Genomic DNA, 25,909 nt, shown 5'->3' on the forward strand with positions numbered 1-25,909 from the left:
ACTTCCGAATTCAGACTGACAAAGTTTTGGAACACAATACTCCTGACCTCACGATTGTGGAAAAAAAGAAAGTGTGGATAGTTGATGTTGCAATTCCTGGTGATAGCAGGATTGATGAGAAGCAACTGGAAAAACTTACACTCCATTAATGAGGGATTTAAGGATTGAACTACAAAGACTCTGGCACAAACCAGTAAAGGTGGTCCCAGTGGTGATCGGCACACTGGGTGCAGTGCCTAAAGATCTTGAAAGGCACTTAAAAACAATTGGCGCTGACAAAATCACCATATGTCAGCTGCAAAAAGCCACCCTACTTGGCTCTGCACGCATTATTCGTCGATACATCACACAGTCCTAGATGCTTGGGAAGTGTCCGACGTGTGATGTAATACAAAATCCAGCATATTGATCTTGTTTGCTGTGTATAACTGTTTTATTATAATAATAATAATAATAATAATAATAATAATAATAATAATAATAATAATAATAATAATAATAATAATAGTAATAGTAATAGTAATAGTAATAGTAATAGTAATAGTAATAATAATAATCAGTCAGAACTGAATGCTTGGGAAAATATGTATTCATACATTTTGCCAGTAAATTAACAACCACAACATTTCAAGATAAAGAATAAAATCTGCAGTACTTTCAAAGCACCTTCTGGAATGTTTTTCCAGCATTTATACCCCAGGTTCTGAGGAATATTGCTTTTTAAACACTTGACAATTAATATTTTACTGTATCATTTTGCATTTTCCAGGTTTCTCAGATTTCCAGCACTTTAACCCAGTTTAACTTGCATAGTTGATTGGCTTTCAGAATGATTGACAAGTTAACTCTACAGAGCACCTGTCTCACCAGCCAATACATTGGTCAACTGCTACTTACACTGCATTATTTTAGTACTGAAAAAAGATCACCTGCAGCAGCTGTTTATCTTATTACCAGAGTGCCCATCTACTTCAAATTCTGTTTACAAGCCAGATCAACTTCAGCCAAACAACCTAAGAAACCAACCTGAATTTAGTATTCTATACATGCTGTCAATTAGTCTGAACTTTCTAAAAGGGGAACCTAATAGCAACATGTTATCTTTGGAAACACAGTACTTCTTTTACAAACCTGTAAGTACAGCAACTGGCAAACACAGACTTCAGAATATTTCTATTAAAACCACCACATTTTAAAGGAAATAAATTCTCTAATAAAATGATCCAACTGGAATAAAGGTTCAAAGATTACCCAGTAATCTGTTTTCACATGTTTATGTTTGTGTGATAATAAAGACCTCAACTGCTCTGCTCTTCTGTAGTCTACAGAACAGCATTTATTTTACTCTGCTTTCTTACCCCAGTCCTTCAGAAAAAGGACCCAATGCTAATCAGAGTCATAAGAGATGCCATTTCATCTCCATCAGAGTTTCCACAATGCCTATTTTGTCAACAATTCATTATCAGATAACGCATGTGAAACAATGCTAGGTTATTTAAAAATATAAGACCTTCTCTGCTGTTCATCAAAGGAAGATAATCAGTACAACATGGACCATAATAAACATCAAACAATCATAACAGCAGAGAAACAAAACAACTCTCATATAGTACCTAATGCTGTTCATGCTTCCAGTCTCTGATCCAAGTTTACATCTCTCCAGCTGGCTGGCTACGATTTGGCGTTCAGCCTCAAGTTCTCGGGTAAGCCTTTCAAACTGTAACTCCTGAAATACAAAACATAGGCAATCATGCTATAAATAATATTATCCCATGATTTCTGGCATATGGTCTGCATAGAACTAGGCATATCATTTACAGTGCAATCCCAATCAGTAAACTGCGGGGGATAGCAACCAAGTCCCATACCCTCATAATTTGGAGATATGTCTTTGGACTGATGACACTTCATTGCCGTCAGCTTCACTGGCAAGGCTTTGCTGGTGTAGGAGCCAGAAGTAGATGGTACTAGGGGTGTTCTAAGAAATGTTTGGGGCTGCTGAGCTGAGTGGAGGCCAACTCTCTTGCTCTAGGCTGGTTCTTGCAGCTTTATAACAGTTGGTTGACTACCACAGTTGTACCTATTGTAGGCCTGAAATGATAGGATGGCTCTATGGGTGATTCTGCACCTGTCAATGTGTCTCTCAAAAGCACAGAGACCTGTGTTGGCCCAATAGAAGGCAATCCCATCTACGAGTCAGGCAATCCCACCTGGTCTTGCCTGCTTTGTAAAACCACTTGGTAGGTGGGGACCCCTGGACATTACCTACCAAAGGCATTCTGCGTGAGATATCAAAAAGGGTGTTCATCACAGCACTAAATAATCTCAGTCAAATTTGCAATTTTGCAGATCTATTAGATTCCTTTATTAAAGATAAAAGTTTAACTAGGAAATTGGAAACGGAAAAACAAGAAAAAAGCTTTCTTACGAATACAAGGTTTCTGCAATGTCAGAAATCATGAAAATATAGCAAAGCATGCACTGCGCTGGGCCAGTGTAGAACAAATAAGAAAACAGAACAAAAGGGCACACATGGACAGCAATGTGACATGCAAAAAGATGGGAGAAACTCATATGCCTAGCATGTGGAAAGACCTGCCACCAGTGCAACAGATGCAATAATTTTGTCTCAGCAACTATTAATGCCCCAAATAAAAAGAAACAAAAAAGCAGCAAAAATGCTACAGTAACACTGGACCACCAGACAATGAGCAATAAAAAGTCAAAGTAATACACTGACTAACATATAAATAATGATTAGAAACATAACAAAGAGAAACTCAACAGACTGGAGTGCATAATTGTTACTGAAATTATTTTTTATAAGTTAAAATTCATGCTTTCTTCTCCTCTCTCTAGAAAATTAAAATGTAAAGTTTATTTCTTTATTTTTTTATTTAGTTTTTGTCAAATCGTTTCAGCACAGGGCTCAGGGCAGGTCACAATATAAAACTAACTTTCAATAAAACTGTATAAATACAACATTCCCATAAAACAGTTAAAACCAATCTAATGCAATACTAAGTTCCCACATTTATGAGTTAAAAACTGATGGTATAAATAAACCTTTCCACCTCCCCCATCTCCCCTGGAGGCCGAAAGAGATATTATATAATATTCAATCCGGCTGGCTAGTTGGAAAAGGCCTGGTGGAACAGCCACGTATTGCCGGCCCAGCAGAATTGCAACTCCCACAGGGCCCTAACATCTCTTGGGCACTTGTTCCTCCAGGCTGGAGCTAGGGCCGTAAATTCTCTGGCTCTTGTCAAAGCCAGCTGGATGTCTCTTGGGACAGGGATAGACAGGAGGTTTTCCCCAAAAACCTTAGGGCAATATGGGGAAATGAGGTCCCAAAGATATGCATTAAACAGATGCGAGAGCAGTTAGAATGGACAGAGATGTAGACATACAAGTCTCTCGTATAGATGCATATTACATTGTGTTTACATCAATGTATATGTGTGCACAAAAAAAGTTTTGATAAATAGCCTGTCTTGAAGATAACACAGCAGCTCCACATCTCGCTTCTGACCAGCCACAGTTGTCTCCAGAAAGAGACTCCCTCTAGGAGGCACAGAAAAGATGCCCCGGTGTCTGCAAGGGAAAGAGGCAGAGTCCTCCAGATTCACATTGTGTGGTAATCCACACAGCCAGCCCAGTCAGGGAGCCTCAAAGTTCAGCCTGCAAACTATAAAATCTATAACAAAATCATTACATTTATTATATGATATACAAATAAGTTTGTTAAAGATATAGGGCCTGAAATACCTCTTTTAAAATTACCAATGTTTCTGCATATGTGCAACATCAACCAGTGACAAAATATATTGGCACTGACACCTAACTACATCAGGTATTATATGAAACAAAAGGACGATGCAATACCCTCCATGCGCAAGCACGTAGGTAAAGGGGGGTTTCTCGGGTTCAACCCCCCCATTACATGTCCGAAGCTCCGCCCCCCATCCCACCCCCGGCTGAAAGCACGAGGAGAGCCAGGGAGCACCTGTGGGTAAGGGGGGGTTTCTTGGGTTCAACCCCCCCATTACATGTCCGAAGCTCCTCCCCCACCCCACCCCACCCATGTCTGAAAGCGTGAGGAGAGCCAGGTCTCTTGTTTTGAAATATTCTCATTAATGATATATTTCTGGTAGTTAGCTGCTGTATTTGCTGTTAATTCAAGTGTCGTTTAATATTTTTCGCTGGTATTTTGTCTTTTTTATATAAGTTTTTATAGTAGAGCTGCATTGTTTCCTTTATTAGTTTACTGTCAGTTATCATTGTGGATTCCTTTCTGAGTTTATTAATCAGCCTCAGTTCGTGCTGCCTCCTTACTTTATTGGCTAGCCACCTACTAGGTTTGTTGTTATGAGCGAAGTTTTTTTGCCTTAAGTATGTAAGGTTTCTTGTGATTTCTTCCATCATGAGTGTTCCCAGTTGTGATTTAATAATCCTTATTTTAGATAGTATTTCTGCACTGCCCTGGTTGATTATCAATTCCATTTCTAATTGTTTCAATTCCTTTTCTAGATCTTTTTGTGCTTTCCTTTTCTTCTTTTTCAGTGTGGCTTCTTCTTTTATCAAATATCCTCTAATTACCACTTTGTGTGCATCCCATATAATACCTTTATCCTGTATGCTATTTAGGTTAATATCCCAGAATTCTTTTAGTTCGCTCCTGTTGTTTTCTATACATTCTTTATTCCACAATACCCAACCTTTCATTCTCCAATACAATTTACTTCTCATCTTTCCATAGTCCCAGGTGATTGCGTTACGATCCAAGAGTGTTCTAGGCTTGATATTTATGTTATTCATGTAAGTTAAAAGGATTTTTGAAGCTCAGATTATAACAAGTCTCGAACTAGATCATTATGTTGCTGAATAGTATGTGTATTTTCTTGCATTGCTCCCCTCAATTTCTCTTCATATGTCTCTTATTTCCAATCCTTCAGTTATGGTGAAAAAGGATAAGGGCAATTTGTTTGTTTGAATTTTTTTGAGTTGTCACTTTTGTCTATCCTAGTGTCGACTACACCATTGAGGTCTCCCATTAGTATCCAGTTTTCCGCCATGTGAAAAAGTAACTTCTTATATAATTTCTCATAAAATCATTTTTTATATTCATTTGGTGCATAGAATTCAACTAATAATATATTAAGTTCTTTCCAGCTTATCTCTACCATTAAAAATCGTCCTTTAGGATCATTATAAATTTCCTTGGGATTTAAACTTTGCTTAACATATAACACCAAACCTCTTTTTTTCTTTGGTTTTTAAAAATTATTTTTAATTGTATTGTGTAATTTTATCATTAATGGGCCTTTTGTTCTAAATCGGTGTGCTTAACAATGTAACTAAATATGCAGCCTCTGTCTGGAATCTCTGGAAGGAGGGAGGGGGACGAGGAGGCGATAGCTTGGCCTTGAGACATTCAGTACTCCATAACAAAACATTTCACACCCTGTTGCTCTGTTAATCTGTGGGAAGATGGGAGGGGGCGTTTGAATGGGAAAAAAGGGATAAATGTGTTGCAGAAGCCATGATCCCCAGATCTGGCTTTCTGTAAATTGAGTCCTTGTTGCCAACTCAATAAAGTCTTCTCATTCAAATCCAGAGTCAATTTATTGATTGTTGTGCCAAGACCTAACACTAGTCTGTGGTTCTTCAGCTTACCTATCAGAACATCATGGAGGATGCTTTCAACAGCTTTACTGAATTCAAGGTAAACAATATCTACTGATGTATTGTCACAGCTGGATTCAACTGGTTGTGGTGGGGTTTCCGGGCTGTGTGACCGTGGTCTGGTGGATCTTGTTCCTAATGTTTCGCCTGCATCTGTGGCTGGCATCTTCAGAGGTGCATCACAGAGGGAAGAGGTGCATCAAAGAGGGAAGTTACACACTGTGTCCAGTGAGAAGGGGATGTTTTAGTGGGATATAAATTGTCATGTCCCCAGATAGGGAACCAATCAGTAAGTGTTTGTGTGGAACTTGCTGTGCAAAGGTGTGGTTGATAGTACAGTATTGCAGGTGGGGGTTTTCAGTCCAGGGAGTGATTCACATTTGCATTCCTTGCAGGAAGTGATTCACATTTGGGGCGTGATTCACATTTGCATTCTCTGCAGATGCTTCAATCCCACACGGGAAGCCTCTGTCTGAGCCAATTCTTGAGTAAGTCAGCAGGGAGCCTAGTGTCAGCAGCTAGGACTGAACCGGCTATTCCACTCCAGGGTGTTTGGGGAGAGGGGGAAGGCCTTGCCACACTTAGAATGACCCTGGCTGAGGTGGTGAGAGAAGGGCTGTGGGGGCAGAGGTTTCACCATGACTACCCAGAACATTGCAGGAAAGATACCAAGAATTTGGCTGGGTGGCAGGGAGAGAAAGAGAGAGTTGAAGTAGGGACAGAAAGCTGGGAGAGGAAGAAAGAGGTGGCCAGAAAGAGAGAACAAAAGCTGAGGTAAGGTAGCAGAAACATAGGCCCTTTCCGCACATGCAAAATAATTCATTTTCAAACCACTTTCACAACTGTTTGCAAGTGGATTTTGCCATTCCGCACAGCTTCAAAGGGCACTGAAAGCAGTTTGAAAATGCATTATTCTGCATGTGTGGAATGAGCCATAGTGAATAGAGAGTTGGGGTAGGAAGGGAGAAAGAGAAAGCTGGAATAAGTGGGCAGAGAGAACTGGGGTCGGGCATGCAGGAAGAGAGTTGGAGTAGCAAGGTAGACAGAGAAAGAGAGCTGGAGTAGCCATGAAGAAAGTTAAAAGCTGAGCTGGGGGAGTGGGGTAGAAAAAGAGAGCTGGGTAGGTTAGAAAGACAGTTGGGGTAGCAGGACAAAAATAGAGAAGATTAAGAGAAGGGGTGGCAGGATAGAGAGTGAGAGGTAGAAAAGAAGGGGGAGAACAGAAGAAAAAAGGTGGGCAAACTGTCCGCTTGAGTCCCTGCCTGCAGATCGATCATCCTTCTGTTTTGGCTGGTGACATGAGAAAACACTTTCTCTCTATACAGCAAAACATACAAATAGTTTCTCATCTGAAAGCGCTCCACTCACGATATATTTGCTTGCTCAGAAGCCAAAGGAGAAAATGCCTGCAGCCTTCCCTTGTTCAAATGCTGGCAGCTCATCAACAACTCTTTTACACACACACACACACACACACACACAAACACAATGAAGATTCAGTATCATAGAATCAAATTTTATTTCTGTTGTAGCTTATTTTTTGCATCTACAGATGTGTGTCATCTTATATATAAAATATAAGAGAACCATATCTGTAGAGTACTTTAATTGATCATCAAAGCAACCACCTAGGAAGCTCAACTTAAAAAGTACTCAAACAAAATGGCAGTTTTTGTCAGTTTTAAAGAATAATCTCAGATGAACACCTGGACACCTTCCTCAATAATGCCTCCAAATCAAGCAAAGATAAATCCCAAGTTGTACAACCATCACTACTTAGTCTCTGTCGTGTCTTTTTCAAAGCAAATAGCAGAACCAAAATTTCATGAAATGCTGTTGGGACTGAATAGCCAAGAACACTGACTTATATTTTCAAACAGGTCAGACTTTTGGACAGTCACCTCATGATAGAAATACGTGTGGGCCCCAATCTACTAATTAGTCCCACCAAAAGACAAGCTGCTCTGCTCTTCTATAGCTGTCAGAGCTTAAAAGTCCTGTCGTTAAGGGAGAATGTATGCAACAAAAGCCCTGCTGAAATGCAACGCAGTAAAATTAGGCATCAGCCTTTTTAAAAAATCACAAGATAAAAGAAGTTCATCTTCAAAGAATATAGAAATTCTTTGTTCATATGTTTGTTGCAGGGGATAAATTTCCAGCCTAAACGTGTAAATATTCAGTTTGTAGCTGTTAGCTACTGACATGCTCCCAACTTTGTCTTTTACTTTAAGTAACTCTACTCCTTCTGTTATGTTATCTTGTCAGACAGGTGTATCCTATTCTTTTCTACTTAGCTGAACCAGCCAAGCTTCCATACTCTCTGTTCATCCTCCATTCCTGGAAAGAATGGAAATCTAGCAAACTTAGAAATATTGTCTTGGAAAAAATAAATCCAAGTTTGTTTGAAAATGTTAGTAGGGTTGCTAATCTCCAGAAGGTGGTTTGAGATCTCCGGGGGTCTCAACTGATTTCCAGGCAATGAAAATCATTTTCTGTGGAGAAAATGGCTTCTTTCGAAAGTGAACTCTATGATAATATATCCAGCTGAAGTCATTCTCTTACCCAAACACCGTCCTTCCCAGACTCCATTCCCAAATTCTTCAGGAATTTCCCCACCTGAATCTGGCAACTCAATTAGAAGGCTGCATCACAGAATGTATAGAATTAACCATATAAAATGAAGTAAATAATGCCTCTTATAATAAAACACCAATTACTATAAATGTATTTAAATAAAATATTAAGAGTTAACCTCCAAAACAGAAAGATGGGTCCTTAATTGCTTACCTTTGTGACACTGTGGTTTCAGTTCACTCTTTTTGAACAATTTTGGATGATCAGAACTGCACATTGGTCAATTATGCACAATGTGCATGCTGCATGATGGAGGAGAATGTCTGTCGCAGCAAGATTTCTTGTACGGGCCTATTACCTGGAGCTCCACTTTCACTTTCCATTCTCTCCATGGCAAGTGAGACCACTTTAGCATGTCTTTTAATTTGCTTCACCACCAGAGCAGGGAGGTCAGGCCATTGGATACTCACTGTGAATGGTCAGGAGGACATCTTGACTTGGTGATTGCCATCCTTCTTTCAGGAGGCAGGAAATAGATTCTTGAACTGTCAAGGGAGGAGGAGATTAGTTTTTCCCACTGTCCTGAAAGAAGTGCTTGTAAAAGAAGGTCAGGAGTGCATTTCCTTGATAGCAAGCCTTTCAGTCCACTAGAGGTACCCACAAACAATTAAAATTGATTAGACTATAAACTCCAGTTCCCCCATGAGGCTCCAGATTTCTTAGCCCTGCAAACTAAGTCAGCCTGAACAGGTGTGCAGGAAGTGGTGGATTGAATGCACAGAAAGATACAAGAAGAACACACGTCTCCCTGAAAATTCCTTCCATGTATGTCACACTGCTGGTAAAAAGAAAAACAATTTTTACCACTGAACATTATCTTAATTGAGAGAAGTAAAATTCAGCCATAAATACATAATAATGCTGTCCCTGAAAGCAGTGTGTTAAGTAGAACAGCTCAATCAGAAGTAAAGATAGCCCCGGCTCTGAAGGGGTGTGTACTATCAGGGACATCTCTCTGTCTGTCTCTTGATCATCGCCTTCTGTGAGGGCATTTAGACTTACCTATTTTGCTTGACACTCCTCCACTGACCCCCTTCCCCTTTTTCCTTTTTTTGTTTATAAACTATGTTTAATTGATGCTTCTAATTGGTTTCATAATATGTATAATTTATTTATATTTATTTGCTTTATTTATAGCCCACCTTTCTCACTGGGAGACTCTAGATGGATTACAGAATATAAGCAGCGTAACCAGACACCATAAAATAACCAGTGAACAAAGATATAGGACTAGGATTACAGAATTAGGGAATCTTCTGAAAAACTAGGCTTGGTGATTCAGCAAATCCAAATCACAGGAAAGAAATTGGCTTTTTTCAGGTTTTTCTCTACCCATAAAAACCAGCAGGTGTGTTCAAAAAGCCAAACATACCTCGGGCTGAAAAAGCCAAATAACATTCTGCCTTTTCAGATTTTTAAATCTTCCTCCCCTCCACCACCATTTCCCAAGCCCAAGTTGGCTTGGAAGACAGCGGGGTGAGAGAGCACCATCTTGCATGCAGGAACATTTTCCCGCCCTTTCTAGCCAAGTGTGGGGTGAGGAAGAGGGCTTGATCCTGCATGTGGAGCTGAGCTAGCTCACTTCTGCACACAAAATCCCTTCCCTCCCTTGCTTGCAAAGCTCAGGAAGACTTGACAAGCAAGAGGAAAGGAAGAGGGCCCAATCTTGTGTGCACACAGGATCACTTCCTCTTCCTTGCTTGCCAAGTTTTCCTGGGCTTGGCAAGCAATGGGGAGGAGGGAGAGAACTCTATCCTAGCTCAGCTCTGCACGCAGGATCACTCCCCCCGGCTTTTCGAGCCTTCCTGGCCTTGGAAATCACCCGGGGGGGGGAGCTCTCTCTCTCTCCTGCCATTTTCCACGCTTTGTAGGGGAGAGGACTGAAAAATTTGGCGTTCAGGTATTTTTAATCTGAATATTTTTGGTAATAGCTGATAAAGCTGGTTCTTCTTTTTACATTGACTTTGGGTGATTCCGCACAGCACATTACCAGCAGAGCTCGACTTGTGTTCGGGTAGTCCACACAGCCATCGATCTCGACGAAAGTCCGACTCTCCTTCGACCCGCCTCAGCCTGATTTTCTCGATCCTGCTCCCGAGCTAGTACTTTCTGGTGAAGTTGCGTTGAGCTCATGCTTGTGCGGACCATCTGTTGAGCTCGACTCACCCCGCCAGCCAATCACGTCGCTCCTGTCTCTTCCCAATCAGGGCTTCATTTCCCTTTAACCAATCACAGTGCGTTTTCGGCCAGCCAATCATAATCGACCATTCAGAGCATGTGTAGAGCTGGAGTTTGTAAGCCACTTTGAGTCTCCTTACAGGAGAGAAAGGGTGTGTGTGTATAAATCCAAACTCTTCTTCTTCCTTTCATCCAAATGTTCTGCAGCAGCCCACCTTGATGGAGACTTTGTGCTTGGTGAAAGATCGGCTCCTGAGAAGCTGGTAGATGCAGTGGATGGGCAGGAATCCCCTCCCTCCTTTCCTTGGTCCCTTTCCAGCTGCATTTCTGTCCTTTATGTGTTGCCTTGCCGGAAAAGATATGCCAGGGCTCTGTCATGTCTTTCCTGTTTGTGACCGCACCACATATGCTATTTTTGCATCTTCAGCCCACCCCACAGAGCCACTATGCATGAAAAAAAAAGGAATTTCACGTTTCCAGACATGGAAAAGGGAACCAATCGGGGCAGAGAGATGGATGACGCACAGAGTCGACCCCACCCACTGAGCTCGGGTAAGGAGAGCTGAGCTCGGCAATGTGCAGATTAACGTCGAATCGAGCTCAGGTGCCAACTTTTCGTGGCAGCCAATAGAATGTGAAACAGGAAGAGGCGTGCACAGCTCATCCTGCCCTCTGAGCTCGGCTAAGGAAGAACAAGCTCGGCCACTGTGCAGAACGACAGTGAGTCGACCTCATGAAGAAAAATTCCGGCTGACCCGAGTCGAGCTCTACTGAATGTTCTGTGGGGAATCACCCTTTAAGTGGTGTTTAGCCTGACACCGTAGCCTCCTTCTCCATCAGCCCCACAGCTTCTCTCAAGACTCTCTTTAGGGGTGTGTGTGTGTGTGTGTGTGCGTGTGTGTGCATTTTAAATAGCATTCCAGTGTGATCGGGTGATGGCTGCCCTTCCTTCAGAACTGCTGCTTCACTTTTGGCCTTCCTAAGACTTGGGGTGAGCCTGCTGAGGAGCTGCCACCCGGTTGTTCCCTGATATGTTTTAAAGAAAAAAAAATACTCCCAGGACAAAGAATGTTATAATGGAACTGTTTTATAGGAGATACTACTGTACAATTATAGGATATATTACTGTTCATTGCTTACAAAGGTGAATGAAAAATGGTACACAGGGGAAAGAGGAAAGAAAATTCTGCAGCCCATTGAGCTCTGAAAGATAAAGGTTGCTATCAGGTTAATTAGATGGCACTGTAAAAACACAGGGGACTATTGGTAAGAAATCATTTCCATATTTTACTTTTTCAACCTATCTCCTTCAAAAGGCCCAGGAAATATTAGATTGTTCAGATTGTTTCACTAACTACAACAGATGTGAAGGACTGAGAAAAACAAATCAATGGAATGAGGAGCGGGTAATCTTTTCCCCCCCTCTGAAGAATAAAACAAAAAGCTTGGAGTATTTGGAGGAAACTGAACCACCTTATGTAAAGTATTTCACTGACCTGTGGTGAAATGCTTCTTTTAAATGCAAGAGCTCCAGATCTGCCTGGGCCACTGTTTTGATGGGAAGGAAGGTGAGGTGGCCGTGGTCTGGCTGCCTGGGGCTGGGGCTGAAGAACACCCGTGGAGGCCTCTGGGGCCACATAGCCATCCTATGGCCCCTTCTCCCAGCCGGGCCAATGAGGTGTGATCTGACATGTCCGGGGCTCAGGCTGGGCAGTTTTCCCTCTGGGTGAAAACAGTGTTGGTACCTGGGAGGGGCTGAATCCAACTTGTAGCCTGTGTGGTCCTAGCTCCTCTGCATACAGCTCTTCTGATCTGACAGTGCCAACTGACCAGACAAGGCAGCTGTGGCCAGGAGGAAGGTCTCTCTCACAGCAGGCAAGAAGACAAAAGGGCTGATCTGTTCTCTGGACATCTCTTTCAGACAAAGAGGGGGGTTTCATCCACACAGTGTTCACCTCTAAGAATAGGGACTGGACATCTGGGTGTGCAGGATTTGTCATAGAGCTTTGGCAGGAGCTTGGCAGGTTCCTCGCTCACCTCTTGTTTCAGCAGAGGGTCTAATCTTTTCTTGGGGGATGTGACAAGAGTTTGAGTTAAGTCCCAGGACAAGAGTATTAAATGTATTATTTATTTTGATAATATCATACCTATCCTTTGATAATATCATACCTACCCACCGCCCAGAGCCCTTTGGGGATGGGGTGGTATAAAAGTCCAAATAATAAATAAATAAATAAATAATAAATCCTTGTGGACTTCAATTCATTTTATCAGCATTGTCAGTGCTCCCTAAAATCTCTCTGTGTTTGCCCTTGCTCATGCCTTCGATTTATGTTTGCCACACGAGAAAATCCAAAGATTCCCAAACAACATAAACATGTATAACCATCTCTGTATGAAAACCCATCACTTCTCTTTCCTATCCAGTTTGTTAGTTCCATAAACAAAGCCTTTAAAACTCTTAACCAGTAATAGGCCTGGGCACTCTGTTTACAAAAACACATGAAAGGCTCTAAGCATACCATTAGCACTGAGGAGATGGTAATGTCAGGCCTGGCTTTGCAGGGGGAAGGAAAGATGTATGGAGTTGCTTTCTCTTTCGCAGGTGCAGAGCTATCTAATGGTCTGGCCTGGAGAGTCTACTGCTGGGATGGGCCTCGTGTCTGGATTTCTCTGTGCTGTTCTGCTCTCATGTGGGGGTGGGGGAGTGGGGGTCATATTATCAATTGCTTGGTGCCTTTTCACCAGGATCATCTTTTCCCTGAAGTCTGCCAATAAAATCCTTGAACAAACCGAGTGTTTATTGGATCCTGATCCAGGGGATTAACAGGTACATACATATTTGCTGTTCTGACTTTTTATTACAGTTTTCTCTTCTTTTATGGGAGGTCTTCTCCATTTGGAAGGGGTAAATGTGATAATATTAAACTATGAACAGGCAAGTGTTTCTGTATGGCTTGTAGTTATAAAATCACTATGTTATCCCAAAGGTTGCATCTATACATTAGTTTAGTAAGTTACATTTCAATTGCCCTTTTCTTTCATGCAAGAAGTCTGCAAGGCCACAAACCTTGTGGCCACTGCCCTCAGTCATTTATCCGGGTAACTTTGAGAAAGCCTTAGCCATCTTTGGATCCTATATTGCTCTGCTTCAGCCAGCTCTCCCCAGATGATGTTGACAGAGTCCTGAGAGCTGTAAACCCCACCACATGTCTCTTGGATCAATGCCCACCCCAGCTGGTGAAAGCTTGGAGGGGTTGTGGTATGGACTCCCTTGGGAAACACCGTCAACCTGTCTCTAAGTTCAGGGAATTTTCCTGAGGGACTGAAAGAGACTGTGGTGAAACCACTCTTAAAGAAACCATCTTTGAATCCCTCTAATTCTGCCAACTACTGCCCAGTGTCCCGTCTTCATTTTTTGGGCAAGACATTGGTAAGACAGCCCCAGGCCATTCTAGAACAGGGGTAGGGAACCTGCGGCTCTCCAGATGTTCAGGAACTACAATTCCCATCAGCCCCTACCAGCATGGCCAATTGGCCATGCTGATAGAGGCTGATGGGAATTGTAGTTCCTGAACATCTGGAGAGCCGCAGGTTCCCTACCCCTGTTCTAGAACAACCACTTATTAACTAGTGTAACTAGTCATTAGACATTTAAAAGAGTCCAGAAGTGATAATGGCAGTCTTTATTGAAGCTTTATGCAAGGCAAGTAACCATAGTTCTCCATAACCAGATCTGGAGAGGGTGGGTGAAAGTGGAGGAGAAGCCTTACGTTGTTTATGATAGTTAGCTCTGCCATTCACACAGGAAAGCATTGTTATCTCTAACTATCCAGTGCTGCCAGTCTGGAATGTAGGGACTTGGGTGGTGGGGGTGGAAAAGGGGGGTGGAAATTGAGAACCAGGCAAGTCTGATAGCAGGCCAGGCAATGGCCTGAGGACAGTATCACATCACCACACCATCGAGTGCCAGGCTCCCAGCAGGAGGGCAGCAGCAGGGGGGAAGAATCCATCAGGAGTGGCGTAGAAGCCTCAAGGACATGACAAGTGGCTTGTAGTGTAAAACTACAATGACCAAACTCCACTCAATGCCAACTGCTTAACTTCCAATGATGAATCCTTGCTGCGCAAACCCTGCTTAACCTGCAATGGAAACTCAGTGTATTATTTCAAAATCAGCTTATGGATTGACTACATTGCAAGCTCTGCTCTAGCTGTACTGCCACATCTGCCTGACAAAATTTCCCAGTCAACAAAAGGGCAGCATCAACAACTTAGATTAATCAGCAGCCGTCTCTTTAACTCATACAGTTCTAATAGGACAATCAGTTACAATATAGACCTTTCACTGCAACCTGTTATTAAAAATGAAGTTTCTAAAGACAGAACATTTCAATGTCAAATCCAAACGAAAGGGAGCCTCCTCTAGCAGGAAAAGAATGCTGAAGAAAATTGTAGGGAACTGGGGAGGGGGTAAAAAATGGGGGGGAATTCCTCACACACCAATGCACAGCAAAATCCATTTCAATGAAGTCACTACAACTTTCAACTTGAACGTACACAAAGATATCCTAATCCCAAAGTGCACCCAAAAATGCCCTTCAGGTACAAAACACTTCACAATCCTACTTATCACACCACCAGTTTTGAAAACGGTATGAGGCAAAGCAAGAACTCTCCTCAGTTAGGGGTGCCAGATGGTTTCAACAAAAATGCCAGACAATCACTCCCCCCACCCCTCAGTCACACACACACACACACACGCACGCACGCACACACACACGATACGGGAAGTTCAATGATGACCTTCTACATTACATCTTATTTTTTCTTCACTAATGAATTAAAGATCACAACCAACCATTTAAATATAAATACATAAAACAACTCCATTAAGTCATTACAAATAAACAAATACAAACATATTTAGAACTGTTACTTACTTTTACAAATAGAACTGTTCCTAAATTTTACCATACTTGGATTGTTTTTACTAGACCAGAATATAACACATTAGTTCAGCAAGATGTTGAATGCCACCAAGTCACAGCTGGTTTTTCAAGGCAAGAGATGTTGGGAGGTGGTTTGCCATGACCTGCCTCTGCATCATGACCCTTGTATTCCTTGGAGGAGAAAAGCTTCCGTGGCAACTGGATTTTCCAAGGTCTTAGTCTGACACCATAACCTCCGTGCCCCACCAGCTCTCTCTTATGCACAGGCACATATCCTTCAAGAGTTGGTGAAACAAGCAGACTAAGAATCTGCTTAGCACCCACCCAGATTTTTATCTGTTTGCCATGCCTCTAACCATGTCTTTTTACTAGATTTTTGGTCGAGATTGGGTCACCATTTGGGAGAAAGGTGGGGTATAAATAAAAGTAGATTAACTTGCTGTGTGGCCTCTCCTACTCAATGGGAAGTGGGGCTTTGCTTTCACATCTGTAGCATGGAAGCTGCACCATAAAGGTGCCAGGCCACTTGGCAAATGGGGAAAAAAACCCTGCTATAGGTGAGATAACAAACATGAGACAGGCAGAAAGGGGAGTGGAAAGAATGAGGAAATGTGTTGGGTTGGCCTGGATGTTGGGGGAAGGGAGATCTGGTCTGTGTGAATTTGCTATGTGAAAGTACTATTCTGCTGCTTCCTTAGAATTCTTTATCTTCTCTGCTAGCTGGTGAAGGCCACATACCTCAGTCTGCAGCACAGCTGTGAATTTGTACGGTGGGAAGGGGGAAGGGTTTGCTGGTTGCTTTATAGTATCAAAGTCTGTGCTGGACTGGCAGAGACTTCTTTGAACTGTATGGGACTTATCTTGCTTGTCTAGAGTGTCGTGCACATTGCAGCTCTGGGACAGCAGCGCCTGCTTGCCTCCCTCCCTCCCATCTCCTCCTCCTCCTGACCCTGGTGGCTGAGCACCTGGGCGCAGGTGCATCTCCATGGGCAGCGGTTGAGTGCGCCCCCACCCCTGCAGCCACTCCTCAGGAGTAAGCCCTGGCACTTGCTCCCCAGTGCACCCCCCTGTGTGGCTGCAAAGTCCTGGAGCCTGATTCTTAATAGCTTTCCTTAGGAGCAAGCCCCGTCAAGTGCAAAAGGTGTGCACAGGATTGCAGCCACGAGGGGAGTTGTACCTTATAGCCCTTAGGCATGCTTACTCAGAAGAAAGCCGCTCTGCATCCAGCAGGGCTTCGGTGTCTCCTCTCCCACAGTGAATTGCACCAGCTGCACTGGAAGGATGTTCCAGGAACAGATGCAGCCTCGGGTGGGGTTTCTTTGGCAGTAAACGGCCATTGGGACGTCCGTCCCAGTACAGGACTCGGGGGATTGTTTAAAAAAGAGGAATCCTATTATGAAAAAGGTTGAAAAGGAGGCATGGCTTGCAGTTTTTTGTTTTTGAATTAACAGGTCTGTTTGTACTGAGGATCAAGTGGTGAAGAAGGCAAGATGACTTTGGAGGCGGTCAAAGTGGAAAATCACCCCCCCCCCCTTGTCCCACTGAACTAAGCATTGACACATCTGACTGGCAGCAACTCTCCAGGATATCAGACGGAGGTCTTTCACATCGCATATGTCTTTATCCTTTTTTAAACTAGAGATACGAAAACTGAACCTGAGGCCAGAGCCCCGGATCTGGTGCAAAAAAAGTTGTTTGGTTGTGGTGGGGGAAGGCAGCCGCCCATACAGGGGGCAGGGCGGAAAACTCAGATTTTGCACCGGGTTACATTTTCCCTAGATTCACCTCTGCATGGTGGTGGCACAGCTAAAATGCTGATGCCACCTGCCTACAGCATCTTCAACCAAAAAGACTTGTTTGTAAAGGCACAGACCATGCTCTTCTGTTTGGGGGGATTTATACCCCCTCCATTTCCCCCAGGGTTATTCTTCCTGCAGGCCTATGGGGCAGGGGTTCCTCAAGTTTGGAGAAAAATCTCACTTCTGTCAATGTGACCACACTTGACTATCAGAAATAAGGTTCCAGAATCCACACCTACCGATCATCATTTTAAAATCATTTCTATCGTAATGACATGATGATGCTCATGTTAGGAATGAAGTTGTTTTTGCCATTCTAAGAAACTGATTCAGAAGTATAAATTTAGTCACACGCGCACAGCAAACACATCAATATATGTCAAACACGTGTTAAATAGTAAGAGCAGATTTTAACAAAGCTGGGACTGACTGAAAGAAAAAAAAACACTTGTAAAACAGCACTTAATTTAAATTACATTCTCCACAGATAAGATGTTCTAATCACAACTTGGTTGATGCTGCATTATTGTATTTTTAAGAACTAGGGAAAAAATCTAAGGTTACTTTCATGTAGACTGTTCACATGCAAATAAAACATTTAGTATAGAATTAAGTAGCTAAGCTTTATTGATATAGGTGCAGAAACTTATTTCTGAGTTTAGGCAAATATCACACAGAAACATATCAAATATATTATTTCCTTTAATTTCAATTAGTACCATCTTATTCACAGTTATTTTCTGGCATTGATTTTTGTTTAAAATTAGTATTATCCACACAGTTCTTTGTGTGGGATTAAACCATATGATATAATGAGCACAGAAATTTCAAAGTAGCAATCTATTATTAAGTTAATTAAACATTATTTTCTTATAAGTGCAATATGTCTCTAATATTTTATAATAATGCCAATATACCTGAATGCTTGATAAGAACAAATTGGACAGAAGATATGGGCAAACTCGATTGTACTCTCTGCTACATGACCAAAAACATCAAGTAATTAGATAAGAATTTTGTATTGAAATCCAGGCACTGATAAGAGGTACCAGTAAATTAAACCCTTTGTTTAAAAAGGGTATTGGTTAAAATTTAAAGAAAAAGTTTATAAAAATACAGATCACACTAATTTATTTTATTAAATTTGCTAAGCAGCCACACAAGGCATTCTTTGGTTTTAGCACTGCATAACAATTCATCTTTGAGGCTATAAACACCTGTCACTGTCAAGAACCTTCCATAACATACTTTATAATTACTACATTATCTGAATGCAAACTGCCCAAGATACTAGTAGTTTAGGGACTTTCTGAAAAATGCATTACTACTGGACATTAATTGAAAATGAGTGTCATGCTAAGTGTGGAAACACTAAACAGCAGATATGCATCTCAAAACAGAAATAGGATGAGCTACTAACATACAGATTGAAATGTATTTTGAACATGATTAGGCAGACTATCAAGGCATATATGATTTACTTATTTATTTGTAGATATCAAGTCTATTATTATTATTATGTTTGAGATCACAGTTGCCAGTTCTTTAGCTGGTTGTTGGCCTTTCATTACAATTTGACCCTCACCCATAGGAAATTGTAATGTATCGGTGTAGTAGCTGCGTGAATCCCAGCAGGGCTGCCTTCTAAATCTGCCTGCTGCCTGCCTTGGGTAATTGAACTGTCTTCAATGTTGCCTGCCAGATATGGCCCTGCAAGGCTGGACCTGATCACGCCCTGCTTACATAATGTATGATAGAGGTGTCCAGTTTACCTCTTGTTTCTGGTGAAGTTTACATACATCCTTGGGAACTGACGTATACCTGTCCTCTGCACATCATCCGCAGATGGATGGTCGAACTGAGTGGGTTAATGGGATCCTGAAACAATATTTGTGTTGCTACATATCCTACCAATAGGAACAAGTTCCTCCCAATAGCAGAATTCACCTATAACAGCACATACACAACTCCACCTGTCAGACTCCATTCCAGGTAACCTATGGGTACCATCCACGGGTCTTCCCAGATGTTGTTCCAACCAGCCCAGTTCCAGATGCAGATGCCTTCATTCAGGAATTGAAGGCACAACATACCCAACTTCAGGAGATGTTGCAATGAGCCAAATAACGTTACAAACTGCACACCGATGCCAAACACCAGGAATTCAGGTGGGTGATAAGGTCTGGTTATCCACCCGACACCTCCGATTGGCATGTCGTTCCAGGAATCTGGACTACCACTTCATTGGCCCGCTTCATCCAGGTATTGCAACAGATTAACTGTAACGAACCAGTAAAGTCCAGTCAAAAGCAACTGTGGTAAGTTCTTTATTGAGCTGGCATTCTTAGTCAGGAACAGGAAATGCGAGAACTAACCCCCAGATCTCAAGCAGCCGCTTATACAGGGCTTCAGACAGGCTCCCACCAAAAGAATATAAACAAGGACGATTTTCACACAGTGTTTCACACAGGCAAGCAAGCAAGTAAAAGATAACCAAAACAGTAAAATTCCCCTTTCTGGGCGTTCAGCCAAAACCTCCGGCGAGAACCTCTACAAGGTCGAACTGCAACCTTGCATTTTTTACTTGACTCACTCAACACCCTGAAGATACATCCTGTTTTCCACCAATCTTTGCTGGTCCTGGCACCCCTGACTTACTCAACACCCTGAAGATACATCCTGTTTTCCACCAATCTTTGCTGGTCCTGGCACCCCTGACAGATCCCAATCGTCCACAAGGACCACCACTACCTCCAATCCAGGTAGGTGATTCTGATGAATTCTAAGTAGCCCGCATCCTGGAATGGTATTGGGGATGACTGCAGTACCTCATTGACTGGCTTGGGTTCGGCCCTGAAGACTGGTCCTGGGAGCCCGCCTTGCATGTATATGCCCTGCAGCTGGTTCAGGCCTTTCACTGGCTTACCCCCACAAGCCAGGCCCCACCCTGGGGGAGGGGATTGGGAGGGGGAATGGTGTCATGAACCAGCCCCTGGGTACTTACCTGGTCATAGAGGACTCTAATGCAGAACCGGACAATATGGCTGCTCCTGAGGAAGACCAGGCAGCAGAGCCAACTCCCAGCCTTTCCCTGCCTGCCATGGAAGTGGAGGAGCCTGCAGATCTCCCTAGGGAACCCAGTGATGAGTCAACTGTGCTCAAATTGCAGCAAGATATGGGAAGACAGAAGTGTTTGCATCTGATGAAGATTATGAACACACTTATGTTCTTTTTCAATGACCCTGCTGTCACCACGAACCCAATGATGATCACTGGAACCAGCAGAGAGAGTCTCTGGAACCAGCAGAGAAGAGTAGCTGTGGAGAAGAGGAGTGGGTCAGAAAGGGCTGAGTGAGCTCTGCTTTTTCTTTTCAGAGGGCTTTTCTCAAAGCCACATCTTTTAAACAGTGTATTTTTAACAGGGGTTTTCTCTTTTTTTCTCCTTCTCCTGGGGCTGCTGATTGGTGGGGGCTGCTGAGGCTGCTGATTGGTGGGGGCTGCTGAGGCTGCTGATTGGTGGGGCTGCTGAGAGGTGGGGATTTTCAAATTTTTAAATCTTTTCAGTTAGTCTCTGGAACCAGCGATGCACACCTAATGGCCCGCACAGGTGTTTTTCTAAATAAGAACGTATTTTAAGGGATAGTAGAAGGTATAGAAACCTTAAGAGGGAGGCACTAATTAAAATCAGTATTTGAATATCTAAACAAAATTAGATATGAAGGCAGGAAGCCAGCAGGGGGAGGGGACTTTCCAGTGTTTTGCACTGAGTGTCACATGTATGACTATCTGCCACTAGGACAGAAGTCGTGGGTGTGCCCTCGCTGCAATGAGGTCCTGGCACTCAGGAAATGTGTCTATTCTCTTGAAGCCAAGGTGGCAGACCTGGAGAAGCTGAGAGAGGCAGAGAGAGCGACAGACGAGGCTTTCAGGGACCTAACAGCCAGGTCCCACTCCCAAGGTGACATTTCTTCAGATGTCATGGAGAATGAGAGTCTGGGGGACAGAGAGTGCCAGTCTGAGGTTGTGGAAGATGCTCCCTTAGATGGGACCCCTTCCTTAGCTGGTGATCAGATATCCTCTCGCACTGAGGATACCCCTCGGGGAGGTGGGGGGCTCCTTGTAGTGGGTGATTCGATCATTAGGAATATAGAGAGTTGGGTTTGTGAGAGGTGTGATGACCACATGGTGAATTGCCTGCCTGGTCCGAAGGCTGGGGATGTCACGCTTCGTCTAGATAGGCTGTTAGACAATGCTGGGGTGGAATCAGCAGTTGTGGTCCATATTGGTACCAATGACATTGGGAAATGTAGCCGGGAGGTTCTGGAAGCTAAATTTAGGCTGCTAGGTAACAGGTTAAAGTCCAGGAACCCCAAGGTGGCATTCTCTGAAATGCTACCTGTTCCACGCGCAGGGCGAGCTAGGCAAGCGGAGATACAGGGTCTCAATGCATGGATGAGAAAGTGGTTTCAGATTTGTCAGGAACTGGGGAACCTTTTGGGTCAAGGCAGGCCTGTACAAAAGGGACGGGCTTCATCTTAACCAAAGAGGAACCAGGCTGCTGGCGCTAAACATTAAAAAGGTGGCAGAACAGCTTTTAAACTGATCCTTGGGGGAAAGCCGACAGGAGCTGAGGTGACTTTGGTTCGGAATACAGAGTCCATGGGGATGCTGACAGGGGGAGGTGTTTCTGAATCAACCACATACAAGTGAGGAGCATAGCAATGTGATAAGTGATAGTGTCTACAAAAGGCTAGAGGGCAAAACACATAAATCCCAGGTTAGGGACAGAGACTGAGTACACAAGTGTCTCTATGCTAATAGTAGAAGCATTCGACCTAAAATGGGGGAGCTGGAGTACAGAGTTTTGAAGGAGGACTTTGATATAGTGGGCATCACAGAGACATGGTGGAATGAAAAGAACCAGTGGGATGCTGTTATCCCAGGTTACAGGCTCTACAGGAAGGATAGGACAGGGCATATTGGGAGTGGGGTGGCCCTCTACATCAAAGAGAGCATAGTGTCACATAAAATAGACAATGCAGGGGGAGCTGATTCCTCTACAGAACCACTGTGGATATCAATACCAGGGGTGAAGCATACTTTAACATTAGGCATATATTATCATCCCACTGACCAAAGCACAAAAGAGGATTCTGAGATGGAAAAAGGAATTAGAGAGGCCAACAAAAGCAAAAATGTAGTGGTAATGGGCGATTTTAACTATCCCCATATAAACTGGAAAAATGCATGTTCAGGTCATAGTGAGGAGAGAACATTCCTGGATATACTAAATGACTGTGGCTTAGAGCAGATGGTTGTAGAACCAACCAGGGGAGAGGTGATCCTAGATCTAATTCTATTTGGGACCCAGGACCTGGTGTGGGAAGTCAGTGTTGTTGAGCCGATAGGGAACAGCGACCACAATGCTGTCAGATCTCTGCATGCGAACAATCTCTGCATGCGAACAAGTGACAACTACTAATGTAGTTACATTTGCCTTCAGAAAGGGAAATTTCTCAAAGATGAGGGGGATAGTGTGCAGGAAGCTGAAAGGGAAAATCAAGAGAGTCAAAACTGTCCAAGATGCTTGTAGATTATTTAAAAACACAGTCTTAAAAGCTCAGCTGGAATGTGTTCTGCAGGTTAGGAAAGGCAGCGCCCAATCCAAAAGAAAGCCACCATGGTTAACAAGGGAGGTTGAGGAAATTATTAGGAAAAAAATATGTCTTTTATAAAATGGAAGTCCAACTTAACTGATGAAGAATACCAGAGAGAACACAAATGGTGGCAAAAGAGAAGCAAGTTAGCTGTAAGGGAGACAAAAAAGGATTATGAGGAATGCATGTGTAAGGAATTCCATAGAAGCAGAAATAAAAGGCTTTTTTGGTGTAAAAGACCGTTTATTCAGACATCCTAGAAAGCTCACGTACACGACGTGGCAGGAATAAAGTCTCCCGCCAGAAGCACAGGTTATAACTCTGTCCATCCCATCCCCCCTCCCGGATTCCCATGGGAACGGAGGTCTCATCTCCCTCGCAGAGATAAGGTCTCCGCTGCAGAAGCTGGCCCATCGCCCGGGTTGTGGAATGTAGTCAAGGCCAGGCGGCTGACCCGCTCATCAACACCATTGAATCCTTTACACTCTGCCTCCCTTAAAAAAGACTTCTCCCCCCAGGTTTGTGCGGAAAGGTGCGATGGAAAGCAGAAATGAGGGCGGGGGCGTCAATATTTTCGGAATAAACCCATTGATTATACCCAGAGGAATACCCCACCCAAGAGACTAAATATTGCAAGCGTTTGCTGTAAGGCAGTCTGGACCGTTTTCCACCCCTCGGCCAGAGATGAAATCCACTGCTGAAACTCCGGAGGATTCAACGCTTCCGCAGGTAGTTGCGGCAACGGAGGGAAGGACCGACCAGACACAATTTCGAAGGGGTTTTTTGTACTGCTATGAACCGCTTTATTATAGGCGTATTCTGCAAACGGTATTAGCCCGCACCAATTGTCTTGGTGGTAGTTGGTGTAACAACGTAAATACTGCTCCAGGGTTCTGTTATGTTCTCTCTGACTCACCGTCACTTTGAACGTGGTAGGGGGCGGCAACCGCCGGGGCGGCCCCCAACAAACCCAGAAAAGCCTTCCAGAACTTTGAAATGAATTGGGGCCCGCGGTCGGAGACCACCTTAACGGGGGCGGAGTGTAGACGATAAATATGCTGAATGAACAGACGCGCTAACTTAGGAGCAGAGGGGATGGAAGCACATGGGATGAAATGGGCTTGTTTAGAAAATAAGTCCACCACCACCCACAAGACCGTGTTGCCCTGCCTTTCTGGCAAATCCATAATAAAATCCATGGAGATGACTTCCCAGGGGCGGGAGGCCACCGGGAGAGGTTTCAACAGACCATGGGGTTTTCCCGGAACGTTCTTGGCTTCCGCACAAACAGAGCAACCTTTGATATATGTCTCAATGTCCTTGCGCATCGCGCGCCACCAAAATTGACGGCGGGCCAAATGCAGAGTTTTTAGGAAGCCAAAATGTCCAGCCGAGCGGGCATCATGACAGGCCTCGAGAACCTGCTTACGGAGGGGGGGAGGAACGTACCAACAATCCCCCCGCCACCAAACACCATTCTCCAGGCGCCGCTGGGAGCCTCCTTCCGCCGCTGGTGGCTCGCGCCAGCCCCGCCTTCTTCGAGTTCCCGTGAGGAAAGGAGAGACCAGGCTGGGAATGGGTAGAGAAGGAGGAGTGGACGTCTGAGATCGGGTGACCGCCAGCCCCAATTGGGAGGAGGGAGAGAACAGTGCGGCGGAATATCCCGTGAAGGCAGCTCCACCCCTCCTCGGTAGGCCAGCGAGAGCGCATCAGCCAGTTTATTGGTTTTTCTGGGGAAAAAATGGACAGTGAAAGAGAAACGAGAAAAGAAATCGGCCCAACGGAGTTGCTTCATGCGGACATCTTGAGGGGTGGAGAGGGCGGCCAAGTTCTTGTGATCCGACCAAACTTGAAAGGGGTGTTTAGCCCCCTCCAGCCAGTGGCGCCAAGTGGAAAGTGCTACTTTGATGGCCGCAGTCTCTTTATCCCCTACAGTCCAGTTGAGTTCAGCACCGGAGAATTTCTTTGATAAATAAGCACACGGAACCAGCCTATCATCTTTATTTCTCTGCAACAGGGCTGCCCCAAGCGCTTTGTCCGAGGCATCCACGTGAACCACAAACGGGAGATCTGGGTCAGGGTGTTTCAGGATAGGTTCGGTAGTAAAAGCTGATTTTAAAAGCTGAAAGGCTGTCTGACATTCTTTAGACCAGGAAAGGGGGGTCCCGGGCTTGGCAGCCTGTGGATCTTTACCCTTAGTGCGTAAGAGGTCTGTGAGCGGGAGAGTCAGTTCAGCGAATTGGGGTATAAAGTCACGATAGAAATTAGCAAACCCTAGGAAAGATTGGAGTTCCTTTCGATTGGTAGGGGCAGGCCATTGGAGGACTGCATCAACCTTAGCAGGATCCATTTTTAGCCCCTCGGGAGAGATCCGGTAACCCAAATAGTCGATAGAGGTTTGGTGGAAACAGCATTTAGAAAGTTTGGCAAAGAGGGAGTTGTTGAGCAAGCGTTTCAATACTTCCCGAACCAATGCTTCATGCTCTCCCATGGTTTGTGAATAAATTAAAACGTCATCTAAGTACACCACTACTCCCTTGTATAATAAATCATGGAGAACTTAGTTGATAAGGGCCATAAAAGCTCCGGGGGCCCCACTTAACCCGAATGGCATTATTAAGTATTCAAACTGTCCAAATTTCGTGTTAAATGCAGTCAAATGTTCATAGCCTTCCGCAATTCTGACTCTGTAGTAAGCTTCTCTCAAGTCCAACTTAGTAAAAATGCGTCCCTTGCCCAATGCATCTAAAAGGTCCTTGATTAATGGCAAAGGGTATTTATTGGACAGGGAGACCGCATTGAGTCCTCGGTAATCTGTGCAGAGCCGTAAAGACCCATCCTTTTTTTTTTACAAACAATACAGGAGCAGCATGTGTGTGTTTGGTAGCCATACGTATGAACTCAGCGAAAGCGAGGTTCTTGTCTAAGAAGGCACGAAGTTCCTTCTCCTCATTGGGACTCATGCGGTAGATTCTACCTTTGGGCAGTTGTTCTGGCTGTATCA

General features: G+C 43.7%; 1 protein-coding gene across 7 annotated transcripts in view; it reads right to left on the bottom strand.

The window, feature by feature from the left end:
- The window catches only part of CTNND2 (catenin delta 2), a 655,193-nt gene that overhangs the window by 498,735 nt on the left and 130,549 nt on the right, over window positions 1-25,909 (bottom strand). For all 7 annotated transcript variants that reach the window (XM_048507354.1, XM_048507355.1, XM_048507356.1 and 4 more), the window contains exon 3: window positions 1,614-1,726. In XM_048507354.1, the coding sequence (XP_048363311.1) occupies window positions 1,614-1,726 (113 nt within the window). The remainder of the gene's footprint in view (window positions 1-1,613; window positions 1,727-25,909) is intronic.

Source organism: Sphaerodactylus townsendi, linkage group LG09 (genome assembly GCF_021028975.2).
Source record: "Sphaerodactylus townsendi isolate TG3544 linkage group LG09, MPM_Stown_v2.3, whole genome shotgun sequence".
Taxonomy (NCBI): Eukaryota; Metazoa; Chordata; class Lepidosauria; order Squamata; family Sphaerodactylidae; genus Sphaerodactylus; species Sphaerodactylus townsendi.